A 14,149-nucleotide genomic window follows, 5' to 3' on the forward strand; every position below is an offset into this window, starting at 1 on the left:
GCACTGTGTATAGTGCTGGCGGAGCGCTGCTGACGTCGACTGAGAAAATTGTCAGGCGGTGGAAGGAATACTTCGAGGACCTCCTTAATCCCACTGACACGTCTTCCGAGGAGGAAGCAGAGTCTGGGGATGAGGGGAATGACCCGCCAATTTCCGGGGGTGAGGTCACTGAGGCAGTTAAACAACTCCTTGGTGGCAGAGCCCCTGGTGTTGATGAGGTCCGCCCCGAGTTCCTGAAGGCTCTGGACATTGTAGGGCTGTCCTGGTTGACACGCCTCTGCAATGTTGCATGGAGATCAGGGGCAGTACCTGTGGACTGGCAGACCGGGGTGGTGGTCCCCATCTTTAAGAAGGGGGACCGGATGGTGTGTTCCAACTACAGGGGGATCACACTCCTCAGCCTCCCTGGGAAAGTCTATGCCAGGGTGCTGGAAAGGAGAGTTCGTCCACTAGTCGAACCTCGGATACAGGAGGAACAATGCGGTTTTCGTCCTGGTCGCGGAACACTGGACCAGCTCTTTATCCTCTCGAGGATACTTGAGGGTGCATGGGAGTTTGCCCAACCAGTCTACATGTGTTTTGTGGACTTGGAGAAGGCATTCGACCGTGTCCCTCGGGGTGTCCTGTGGGAGGTGTTGCGGGAGTATGGGGTGTCTGGCCCATTGCTACGGGCCATTCGATCCCTATACAACCGTTGTAAGAGCTTGGTTCGCATTGCCGGCAATAAGTCGGACTCGTTCCCGGTGGGTGATGGGCTCCGCCAGGGCTGCCCTTTGTCTCCGGTTCTGTTCATAATTTTTATGGACAGGATTTCTAGGCGCAGCCAAGTGGCGGAGGGCTTTCGCTTTGGTGGCCTCAGAATCTCATCTCTGATTTTTGCAGATGATGTGGTTCTGTTGGCTTCATCGGGTGAGGGCCTCCAGCTCGCACCGGAACGGTTCGCAGCTGAGTATGAAGCAGCGGGAATGAGGATCAGCACCTCCAAATCTGAGGCCATGGTTCTCAGCCGGAAAAGGGTGGAGTGCCCACTCCGGGTCGGGGATGAGTTCCTGCCCCAAGTGGAGGAGTTCAAGTATCTCGGGGTCTTGTTCGCGAGTGATGGGAGAAGGGAGCCGGAGATCGACAGACGGATTGGGGCTGCAGCTGCAGTAATGCAGATGCTGCACCGGTCCGTCATGGTGAAGAGGGAGCTGAGTGTAAAAGCGAAGCTCTCAATTTACCGGTCGATCTACGTCCCAACCCTCACCTATGGCCACGAGCTGTGGGTAGTGACCGAAAGAACGAGATCGCGGATACAAGCGGCAGAAATGAGCTTCCTCCGAAGGGTGGCTGGCCTCTCCCTTAGAGATAGGGTGAGAAGTTTGGCCATCCGGGAGGGGCTCAGAGTAGAGCAGCTGCTGCTCCGCATCGAAAGGAGCCAGCTGAGGTGGTTCGGGCATCTGACAAGGATGCCCCCTGGGCGCCTCCTGGGTGAGGTGTTCCGGGCATATCCCACCGGGAGGAGGCCCCGGGGCAGACCCAGGACACGCTGGAGAGATTATATCTCTCAGCTGGTCTGGGAACGCCTTGGTGTTCCCCCGGATAAGCTGGAGGAGGTGGCTGGGGAGAGAGAGGTCTAGGCCTCTTTACTTAGGCTGCTGCCCCCGCGACCCGGCCTCGGATAAAGCGGATGAAGATGGATGGATGAATGGATAAATACTACAGTATGTCAAGCAATGGGGATATATGATCAGATTTCAAAAAGTACAGAATTATGGTGTCATTAATTAATGTACAGAGAGAAATTTACATATAAATAAAAAAAAAAAGCCAAATAAAAGTAGGTAACAGTTCAATTACTATTACTATTTTTCCAAAATAATAAAAAAAAAACTCTATATAAATAAATACATACTACTGAAAAAATACAAAGTAATAACACTGATCCTTATATTTATACATGTAACGTGTTTATTGAAAAAAAAGAAACATTAAGCATTGTTAACTGATCTTTGTGATAAACTGAGATATAACACACAGGGATGCCTGCACTAACCAGCCCTTTACAACAGAATATTTCATACAATATTTTGTTTACTTTAAACCTAAAACACTTTGAAATAAACCTGTTTAATCAACTTGCACATATATCAGCTAATATACCTTGAACATCAAGACACAGCAAGGCAAAGAAATGAAATATCAATTTGTGATGATTTCTGAATGGTATATAGATGAATTTTACAACAGTACTTAAAAAATCATGCAGAATCCTTTTTAAAATGAAATTCTTAGTCAAAAACATGAAAATACATGTTGTTTTCATTTAACGTTCGTGCTGGATTGAGCAAATATGACATATATGACAAATATATGTCATATTATGAGAAATATAACAAAGAATAATAGTAAAATTAGTCTAGTCCAAATATATGGTTGCCTTAGATAAGGCAAACATGACTAAATGTTTCTGAATCAAGTGCCTTCAGAAAGACTTGTATTTATATTGCTGCATCGGTTTTGAATATTTTTGAATTCAAATCATTTCCCTTTCAAATAAATTAAACTCAAGATTCTGTTTCGTATTTTGGTGAGTTTCAATCCATACATGAGAGGATTCATAATTGGAGGGATGATGAGAAATTCAAGAGCGATGAAGTTTTGGAGGCTTTGGGATAAATCTCTGGAGCCAAAGCGCAAGTACATCGCATCAAAAGCCATTACAGTGGCATTTATGATCACAGAAGTCAGATGGGACACACAGGTCTGCGTAAACTTTACTCTGTCCTCTCTGGACCTCACACATGTTTTAATAAGATATATGTAAGTCCAAATTATGAAAAGCCAATGAGACAGATAAACGACAAGTATCACATATGCACTTATGTTATTTGAAAAAGTGTCAGCTTCAGGACAAGCAAGTTTAACAATTAACCAGTTTAGACATAAGACTCTCTGAATCTTTATACCACATAACTTGAGTCTTGCTGTAAGCACAACATTGCTGGCAAAAACACAGAAAGGTGTCAGCCAGGAGAAACACACCAGCTGTGAAAGCCTCCTCTTAGTCATGAAAGAGTGGTAGTGCAGAGGTCGACATATAGCCAGATACCTGTCAAAGGCCATGACAGTTAAAATAGACAAATTACAGCAAGCAAATGAATACATGATAAAAGCTTGTAAAAGGCACCCTTCATAGGAGATTCTGTGAGAAGACGACAGTAAATCTGAAAGGAATTTTGGGTAGAAACCTGTGGTCCCATAAAGTGCATTAATGCAAAGGCTACTCAGGAAAATGTACATAGGTTCATGGAGGCTTTCATCCAAGACAATGAGCAGCACAAGAGAAATATTGAAGAACAAAATCACACAGTAATACAGTAAAGTAACTGAGAAGAGGGGTACTCTGAAATTCATCGTCTCATTAAATCCTGACAGAATGAAACTTCTTTCATTAGACTGATTATCCATGATCAGAGGGCACATCTACCTTTTTAAAATAACAACATAACAGAGCACTGAGCTGCTGCGTCTGTACCTGACTAATGTCTGCTGTCCCTCTTCACCTCCCATTAATTATAGAATAAAATAAAATACTATATACAGTACAATAAATAGAATAAAATATACAATAGGATAGAAATAGAATGCAAATGCTTTATACAACTGAGTAAAAATACAACTTTGTCAGAAAAAGAGTATTGCATTAAGTGTGTGTGGATGTGTGTGTTTGATCAGTTAAAGTCTTTGTTGTGGAGTCTTACAGCAGTGAGGAGGAAAGACCTGCGAAATCTCTCGGTCCCACACCGTGTGTGCCGCAGCCTGCCACTGAAGGAGCTGCTCAGTGCTGTCACAGTCTCCTGCATGGGGTGGGAGATGTTGTCCAGCAGGGATGAGTGTATGTTTCTGTTCTGTGTCCTGTTTGTTTCTATATGTGTCTTTCTGGCTGCTGTTACAACCAAATTTCCCCTTGTGGGACAATTAAAGGATTATTCTATTCTATTCTAATGCTGTTTCTATCAAACTATTTTTCTCCTACAGTTACACAGAGGCCTGACAACAATATTATACATTCACATTATAATGCAGCAACCTAATGTTATCACATCATATCACAACTCCACACTGTGTATCTAAGCCCTCAGTTCCCAGTCTTGTCATTCCGTCCATTCCTCATGTGTGTTTTCAGTTCAGTCCATTCAGTCAGCCAGCCAACCATTAATTTATTAATTCACTCACTCCCTCACTCATTCATTCATTTATTCAATTGGTATAGTCAGTCCGTCTTCTCATGTTCTGTTCATCCTGGCTTCACAACAAACATCATCCACATCCTTCACCAGCCTGCGAATCCTGAGTTTGAGTCCTCTCTTCCTTCCACACATTACATTGTGTCACATATATAGAGACTGTTTATACATAGGGCCCAGAATTCTGTGCTAACATGAACCTTGTACAATCTGTGGTGCCAACTCATAAACAAAAACACACTTGCTGTGTATATAGTACTGTCAGGCCTTTATTTTTTAACAGCAGCTCTGTGGAAAGAAGGTAGTTTTAAAGCAGCATGAATCTATAACCTACTAAGCAATCACTTCTTTCTTCCCCTCTCTTTGAATTAATTTGCAAACTGTGAAACTGATATTCTGTTAAATATAGACATCATCATGTCAGTTATATTTTCTGAATTAGCTTTGTGATATAAGTGTACAATGAGCGAGACTACAGAGGCACCCGGAAAACTGGCTAAACTTTGAGCCACAGTAAACATGTCACTCATGAGACTCAAACATTTTATGCTTGAAAAAAGGATATAAATATGAGTCTGTTACTTGAGAAACATAAACCTATTTACTGTAAATGACAATAAATTGACCAATTTACATCTTAATGGAACGTGTTAGAGATATGGCATTATGACACCTTAAGTTCAAACGATAAGATGACCTGGATTAAACATAAAAACCAGAAGTGGAAATGCATTTTAGTTTACATCTGAAAAAATGTAAAAAACAAAAAACAATAATAATAAATTTTCAAAAGGTAAAATATGTGTTAGTTGTCTTTAGATCTTTGATAGTCTAAAGGTCAAATTTAAGTAAACAATAATGCTTTTTACTGAGACTTGGTTGTCTTGGTGCATTTATAGTTAATGTTATGAGGCCTTCATTTGCTGTCATGTACAAGAGAATAATGTACATTTTTGAAATTTTATTTTGCTCTCTTTTTATTTGGTGAACAAGAAACTCTTAATTTTGAAGTTCTTTTAAAATAAAATAAACCCAATATCATGTTTTGTATTTTGGTGAGTTTAAATCCATATATGAGAGGATTCATAACTGGAGGGATGATGAGAAATTCAATAGTGATGAAGTTTTGGAGGCTTTGAGGTAAACGTGTAGAGCCAGATATCATGTACACTGGATCAAGAAAAAACAGGAAAGTCATCAAAGAGATCAGGTGGGGCACACAGGTCTGCATAAACTTTAACCTGTCCTCTCAGGACCTCGCACATGTTTTAATAAGATATACAGTGGGGCAAAAAAGTATTTAGTCAGCCACCGATTGTGCAAGTTCCCCCACTTAAAATGATGACAGAGGTCAGTAATTTGCACCAGAGGTACACTTCAACTGTGAGAGACAGAATGTGAAAAAAAAATCCATGAATCCACATGGTAGGATTTGTAAAGAATTTATTCGTAAATCAGGGTGGAAAATAAGTATTTGGTCAATAACAAAAATACAACTCAATACTTTGTAACATAACCTTTGTTGGCAATAACAGAGGTCAAACGTTTACTATAGGTCTTTACCAGGTTTGCACACACAGTAGCTGGTATTTTGGCCCATTCCTCCATGCAGATCTTCTCGAGAACAGTGATGTTTTGGGGCTGTCGCCGAGCAACACGGACTTTCAACTCCCGCCACAGATTTTCTATGGGGTTGAGGTCTGGAGACTGGCTAGGCCACTCCAGGACTTTCAAATGCTTCTTACGGAGCCACTCCTTTGTTGCCCGGGCAGGTGTGTTTTGGATCATTGTCATGTTGGAAGACCCAGCCTCGTTTCATCTTCAAAGTTCTCACTGATGGAAGGAGGTTTTGGCTCAAAATCTCACGATACATGGCCCCATTCATTCTGTCCTTAACACGGATCAGTCGTCCTGTCCCCTTGGCAGAAAAACAGCCCCATAGCATGATGTTTCCACCCCCATGCTTCACAGTAGGTATGGTGTTCTTGGGATGCAACTCAGTATTCTTCTTCCTCCAAACACGACGAGTTGAGTTTATACCAAAAAGTTCTACTTTGGTTTCATCTGACCACATGACATTCTCCCAATCCTCTGCTGTATCATCCATGTGCTCTCTGGCAAACTTCAGACGGGCCTGGACATGCACTGGCTTCAGCAGCGGAACACGTCTGGCACTGCGGGATTTGATTCCCTGCCGTTGTAGTGTGTTACTGATGGTGACCTTTGTTACTTTGGTCCCAGCTCTCTGCAGGTCATTCACCAGGTCCCCCCGTGTGGTTCTGGGATCTTTGCTCACCGTTCTCATGATCATTTTGACCCCACGGGATGAGATCTTGCGTGGAGCCCCAGATCGAGGGAGATTATCAGTGGTCTTGTATGTCTTCCATTTTCTGATGATTGCTCCCACAGTTGATTTTTTTCACACCAAGCTGCTTGCCTATTGTAGATTCACTCTTCCCAGTCTGGTGCAGGTCTACAATACTTTTCCTGGTGTCCTTCGAAAGCTCTTTGGTCTTGGCCATGGCGGAGTTTGGAGTCTGACTGTTTAAGGCTGTGGACAGGTGTCTTTTATACAGATGATGAGTTCAAACAGGTGCCATTCATACAGGTAACGAGTGGGGGACAGAAAAGCTTCTTACAGAAGACGTTACAGGTCTGTGAGAGCCAGAGATTTTCCTTGTTTGAGGTGACCAAATACTTATTTTCCACCCTAATTTACGAATAAATTCTTTACAAATCCTACCATGTGGATTCATGGATTTTTTTTTCACATTCTGTCTCTCACAGTTGAAGTGTACCTCTGGTGCAAATTACTGACCTCTGTCATCATTTTAAGTGGGGGAACTTGCACAATCGGTGGCTGACTAAATACTTTTTTGCCCCACTGTATGTAAATCCAAATTATAAAAAGCCAATGACACAGATAAACAATAAGTGTTACATTTGCACTGATGTTTTTTCTAAAGGTGTCAACATCAGGACAAGCAAGTTTAATTATTAACCAGTTTAGATACAAGACTCTCTGAATGTGTCATGGTCCTGGGTCGGTGACCCAGCGCTTTTACTTTATTATGATGATGATTATTATTGTTCGAGTTCTATGTGTTATATTCGGTCTGTGTCTCTGTCTGTCTATGGTGCCCCCCCACTGTTTGCGAATCTGTCTGTTTAGTTCTGTGTCTTGTATGGTTCCCTGTGTCTGAGTTTCCTGTCTTATTGTGAAGGTCTCTGTCTGATGTGAGTGTGTTCAGTTTACGTTTCCCCTGTCCCGTCAGCTCTGATTTCTCCCAGCTGTGTTGCCCTTCTGTCTCTCATCCCCTGATTACTGGTGTGTGTATTTAAGCCCTGTGTGTTCTCCTGCCTGTTGCCGGTTCGTCTTTGTTACGCCGTGTCAGTCTGCGTTACTCTGTGGTCCACGGTGTCCTGTTCCTCGTCCGTGTCTCTCTGCCTCTCACCCCATTCTGGTACCCTCTCAGGTTTGTCATTTAGCTTTTCCAGTTTAGGTCTTTAGTTTTGTCTTCCCTCTTGCCTGTTTTGTCATCTCACCACTGTGTAAATATAACATCACCAGCATTATCATCTACTGCCTGCGATTTGGGTCCTTTCTACTGTCAATACCACATGGCTCGCCTCGGCAGCCGTGACAGTACGAACCGGCCAAACATGGACCCAGCGGCATTCGCACCTCCCAAGGAGCTTCGGGAGGAATTAACCTATTCAGTTTCAAGATGGACTAATCTGTGGCTAGAGCATGAGGGGGAGGAACTTCGTCATGCTCTGGAGGCCCGACTACAGCGGCTAGTTTCCAATCAGTTCCAATCAGTTCTTCCTCGCCTAGTTAAGGCGAGGAAGGAGTAGAAGAGAAGGGAGTTACTGTTAAAATATTATTATTGCATTGTGTTTTGTTGGGTTTTTTTTTTTTTTTTTTTAATTTTATGCTATGGGATTGAAAAACTTCAAACAACAACAGCACAATTTTATGCTTGATATGCTAAACAAAACTTTAATTTTTAAAGTAGTAAATACTACAGTATGTCAAGCAATGGGGATATATGATCAGATTTCAAAAAGTACGGAATTATGGTGTGATTAATTAATGTACAGTGAGAAATTTACATATAAATTTAAAAAAAAAAAAAAAGCCAAATAAAAGTAGGTAACAGTTCAATTACTATTACTATTTTTCCAAAATAATAATAAAAAAACCTATATATATAAATAAATAAATAAATACTACTGGAAAAAATACAACCTAATAACACTGATCCTTATATTTATACATGTAACGTGTTTATAGGAAAAAAAAGAAACATTAAGCATTGTTAACTGATCTTTGTGATAAACTGAGATGTAACACACAGGGATGCCTGCACTAACCAGCCCTTTACAACAGAATATTTCATACAATATTTTGTTTACTTTAAACCTAAAACACTTTGAAATAAACCTGTTTAATCAACTTGCACATATATCAGCTAATATACCTTGAACATCAAGACACAGCAAGGCAAAGAAATGAAATGTCAATTTGTGATGATTTCTGAATGGTATAGAGATGAATTTTACAACAGTACTTAAAAACTCATGCAGAATCCTTTTTAAAATGAAATTCTTAGTCAAAAACATGAAAAAAATGTTGTTTTCATTTAACGTTCGTGCTGGATAGAGCAAATATGACATATATGACAAATATGTGTCATATTATGACAATTATAACAAAGAATATTAGTAAAATTAGTCTAGTCCAAATATATGTTTGCCTTAGACAAGGCAAACATGACTAAATGTTTCTGAATCAAGTGCCTTCAGAAAGACTTGTATTTATATTGCTGCATCTGTTTTGAATATTTTTGAATTATTTTAAATAAGGAAATCTAACCTTAATGGAAATCATTTCCCTTTCAAATAAATTAAACTCAAAATTCTGTTTCGTATTTTGGTGAGATTAAATCCATACATGAGAGGATTCATAACTGGAGGGATGATGAGAAGATTCTGTGAGAAGGCGACAGTAAATCTGAAAGGAATTTGGGGTAGAAACCTGTGGTCCCATAAAGTGCATTAATGCAGAAGCTGCTCAGTAAAATGTACATAGGTTCATGCAGGCTTTCATCCAAGACAATGAGCAGCACAAGAGAGATATTGATAAATAAAATTACACAATAATACAGTAAGGTGGTTAACAAGAGTGGTACTCTGTAATTCATTGTCTCATTAAATCCTGACAAAATAAAAATTCTTACAATAGACACATTATCCATGATCAGAGAACATCTACCTTCTTTGTGTAACAATATGTAAGTGTACAGAGCACAGAGCTGCTGTATCTAGATCCCTAACAGTATCTGTTCTCCCTCGTCACCTTCCCTTAAATGCTGCCTTTGGCTCAACAACAAACACACACCTGGGAATTTGACCTCTGTTGATTGAAGGGCAAAAAAGTTATAAAATTGATGATGGCACAAGTTTATATAATATAATATAATATAATATAATATAATATAATATCGTCTTCATGCATGGTCAATCATCCAGGTAAGTAAATCTCCAAAAGTTGATTCTGTTCATCTGGACGTTGCGTTTTCAGTGGGAGAAATGTTTTGTCAGTTGGATGAATGAAACATTTCTCTCATCTCACTTGGATGAGGCTGGACGGGCGACTCGGGCCCTCCAGCAGACGACACTTGAGGCTGGACGGGCGACTCGGGCCCTCCAGCAGACGACACTTGAGGCTGGCTGGGTTCTCCCGAACCCCCAGCTGTCAACACTTGAGGCTGTACGGGCTCCTCAGGCCCTCCAGCCGACGAGGGAGGACGCTGGCTGGGTTCACCTGAACCCCCAGCTAACATGGCTTGAGACTGGACGGGCTCCTCTGGCCCTCCAGTGGAAACAGACACTGAAGCAGCAGGTACAGAGACCTCTGCCAGTGTGGACCCTGGCTGGGACTAAGCAGCACAGTGGCTAGACTCAGGCAGCAACAGTGGGATGCAGTCCTCAGAGGGCTGAAATTGTTCCCCAATACACTCAGCAGAGGACGGAGGCGGACGGGTGAACTCACTTGAGCTCTCAGGGGGTGCTGAGAGCTGACACTGTTCTGGTGAGTTCTCCGGTGAGGCTGCTGGCGCTGGCGTCTTGACCTCTAGGGGTCCAGAGTTGGCTGGTGACTGACACCCAGCCTCTGGGGAGGCCCTAGAGGAAGCAACTGTCTCTGACATGGCCAGCTTAAGAGAACCAGCAGATATTGTGGTGAAGTGTGTTCCCTGCTTTGAATGAGACAGTGAGGATGGTGGCTGAGTAAATGAGCGGGCAGACAGCTGAACTGGTGGCGACAGAGCAATAGGCAGCGAAGCGGCTACAGACTGACCTACAGGTAGCGGAGACGATTGTAGTGGAGTCGTAATAAGTGGTGGAGTGGCTGACTGAACTGAGGGCAGCGCGGCTGCTAACTGAACTGAGGGCAGCGTGGCTGCTGACTGAACTGAGGGCATCACGGCTGCTGACTGAACTGAGGGCAGCGCTACAGGCCTGGCATTTGACTGGGATGGAAGTGAGGATGGGACAATGGAGCGGACACGGTCATAAACATGGAACGAGGGTTCAGAACAGGCAGTCTTACAAGCTATGGCCATGGGTGAGAAATCATTGTTATCCTCAGTAGAAACACAAAAAATAGCTCCAGAAAAGGTGAAGGTGAAGCTCGTGGAGAACGAAATTCTGCACGAGTGGATGCAGAGAGTCCAATAGCCAGGGATAACCGGAAATAAGGTGTTGTAGGTTGGCTTCCACAGTGTAAAGAGAGGCTTCTCCCTCATGCTCTAACCACTGGTTAATTAATCTAGAAGCAGAGTCGATAACGGCCTCCCGAAGCTCCCTGGGTAGACTGAATGCCGCTGGATCCATAGCTGGCTGGTCCGTACTGTCACGGCGAGTGAGATAAGCCGTATAAAAATAATAAATGAGGATCCAATCGCAGGCCGAAGTGGAGGAGTGAAGGTGGTTTATTGAACACAATGCGCCAGTGGAAAAACGGAAACAGAGATCACGCTAAACTATACTGGAGACAACTAAACTACTGAATACAAACTGGAACTCAAACATGAAGCAAGGTGGACGACGGTACAAGATGGTGACGGCAGGGAACACACGGATGAAACATGGTGAACACCAAGGCTGGACTGGGACAAAAAATTGGCCTGGGCATTTTGACTAGAGACCGGCCCACCAGGATAAAGATTGAAAATGTGACGTCATTCAGGGGTAAAACCGCAAAGGATTCTGGGAACTTGTGGCAAGAGGTACTAGCGCACGCAGGCTTTCAATTGAACTCAGTTACACAGCGATAAAAAGAAACCCAAAAAATGTCAAGAAGCTGTTGTATTATTAACTGCAATAGCCGGTCGCATGACAGCCACGGGAAGCCGATGGGTAAAGAGATCGTCTTTTTTTTATCGGATTACGTCGTTGAAGAGAAATTTTTTAAGCCATGTTTCCGAAGTAAGAGCCGACGGATGGTCTGGATATACCAAATATAACGTCTCAGAACACTCGAGCTCACAGGTTAGTCTGCTCCAAGCATTCCCACAAAGGTCAGAGTTTTGTAGTAGTTAATACATCATTTTTCTTAACATAATTGGTGATATGGGTTACAAGCAAGTCTGGCGCTGAACAGAAATTGTCGCGCTATGCTCCTTTATTTATTGTGCATAAATAGTGAATTGTCCTGACACAATATTGCGTTTCGCTTCTGTTATTACCATGGTACATTGACAAAAACATATACTTTTATTCACAGGATAAAACAGTTGTTTTGTATCACTAATTGTCCATTGCGATTACAACATACAATATTATTGTCACTGCTACATTTCTGCAATGAACCAGAAATTATTTCCACTACTAATTAATTACCGTTGAGGTCAAAGGTTATATTAATAAACGGTTAACGATTGTGTATTTATGACGACGATTTGTGAGACTGGTAAACTTACCTCTGTTCGTACGATGGTCTTTCGTTCTACACGGTGCATTTCAAGGTCCTGTACCCATCCGTCGGTAAACTGTACCTGGGCTTGTTGCAGTGACCTGAAGTTACTAAAAACTTCATGAGTGCATGCACTCACTCCAAGAACCGTATAATTATAAATATGAGCGTGGTGAAAGTTGGGCAGCACGCTAACGTCTTTTGTCCACTCTGTGTGCTCGTAAGGGTCTAAACCTTTCACTCCTTTGATTTTTTCCTCGTATCTTTTCTTTGTCTTTTCGTCGAGTCTGTCTTTGTACGGACCGGCATTGTTCTCCTTTTGTTTTGTACATTCCTTTTTTGTGTGGCAAAGAAAAAACAAGAAGGTATTGGAACCGGAGAATGAACGTTTTGCGGTGCTGCAAATGCTTGCATTTGATGCGGTACTTGGATTGTTTTGCCACGAGTTCCCGGCATGCAATGCGCGAAAATCACGTGATTGTTAAACAAGGGGGCGGGTGCATCCGGCCTCCTCGGCTGTAATTGGTCCAGCCCAGAGTCGATCATGACCAACTGGCCAATCCAACACCTTTCATTATATATACCCTTCCTAAAAAAAAAAAAAAAAAAAAAAAATCCATCGGCCCATAAAAACAAAAAATCACCAGCGGCCCACTGGGCAAATGCCCGGTATGCCCGATGGCCAGTCCAGCTATGGTGAACACGCAGACGGACCAGCAACTACAATGACAGAGGACACGACTTAAATACACACAGAGAAACACAGGGGAATTACACACAGGTGGAGACGCAGACCCGACACTGAGAGACAGACAGAATGACACATGGAACCTGAACTAAACTAAACGTGGGATACAACCGAGAACAAATCCTTAACATGAATAAACAGAAACATAGAATTCTAATAATAATAATAATACTCATAGCGCCCAAAACCACAACAATCATTCAAAAATAAACTAACAATCAAAACTCAAAATACTGGGTCGAACGGACCCAGAACCGTGACACCAATATCCTGTTTCGTATTTTGGTGAGTTTAAATCCATATATGAGAGGATTCATAACTGGAGGGATGATGAGAAATTCAATAGTGATGAAGTTTTGGAGGCTTTGAGGTAAACGTGTAGAGCCAGATATCATGTACACTGGATCAAGAAAAAACAGGAAAGTCATCAAAGAGATCAGGTGGGGCACACAGGTCGCGTAAACTTTAACCTGTCCTCTCTGGCCCTCGCACATGTTTTAATAAGATATATGTAAGTCCAAATTATAAAAAGCCAATGACACAGATAAACAATAAGTGTTACATTTGCACTGATGTTTTTTCTAAAGGTGTCAACATCAGGACAAGCAAGTTTAATTATTAACCAGTTTAGATACAAGACTCTCTGAATGTGTCATGGTCCTGGGTCGGTGACCCAGCGCTTTTACTTTATTATGATGATGATTATTATTGTTCGAGTTCTATGTGTTATATTTGGTCTGTGTCTCTGTCTGTCTATGGTGCCCCCCCACTGTTTGCGAATCTGTCTGTTTAGTTCTGTGTCTTGTATGGTTCCCTGTGTCTGAGTTTCCTGTCTTATTGTGAAGGTCTCTGTCTGATGTGAGTGTGTTCAGTTTACGTTTCCCCTGTCCCGTCAGCTCTGATTTCTCCCAGCTGTGTTGCCCTTCTGTCTCTCATCCCCTGATTACTGGTGTGTGTATTTAAGCCCTGTGTGTTCTCCTGCCTGTTGCCGGTTCGTCTTTGTTACGCCGTGTCAGTCTGCCTTACTCTGTGGTCCACGGTGTCCTGTTCCTCGTCCGTGTCTCTCTGCCTCTCACCCCATTCTGGTACCCTCTCAGGTTTGTCATTTAGCTTTTCCAGTTTAGGTCTTTAGTTTTGTCTTCCCTCTTGCCTGTTTTGTCATCTCACCACTGTGTAAATATAACATCACCA

The 14,149-nt window shown here is 42.4% G+C and overlaps 1 protein-coding gene across 1 annotated transcript; it reads right to left on the reverse strand.

Moving 5' to 3' along the window:
* Positions 1 to 2,520: 2,520 nt before the first annotated feature.
* LOC120731380 (olfactory receptor 10Z1-like) lies at positions 2,521 to 3,643 on the reverse strand. The gene has a single exon (XM_040028390.1). The coding sequence runs from the start codon at positions 3,463 to 3,465 to the stop codon at positions 2,521 to 2,523; it is 945 nt and encodes a 314-aa protein (XP_039884324.1). The 5' UTR covers positions 3,466 to 3,643.
* Between the last annotated feature and the right edge of the window lie 10,506 nt (positions 3,644 to 14,149).

The sequence above is a fragment of the Simochromis diagramma genome, unplaced genomic scaffold, assembly GCF_900408965.1.
Source record: "Simochromis diagramma unplaced genomic scaffold, fSimDia1.1 OVJJ01000343.1, whole genome shotgun sequence".
Lineage (NCBI taxonomy): Eukaryota > Metazoa > Chordata > Actinopteri > Cichliformes > Cichlidae > Simochromis > Simochromis diagramma.

Coding starts and splice junctions, on each gene's coding strand:
- LOC120731380 (XM_040028390.1), bottom strand. CDS start 3,465: ATGTGCCCTCTGATCATGGATAATCAGTCTAATGAAAGAAGTTTCATT.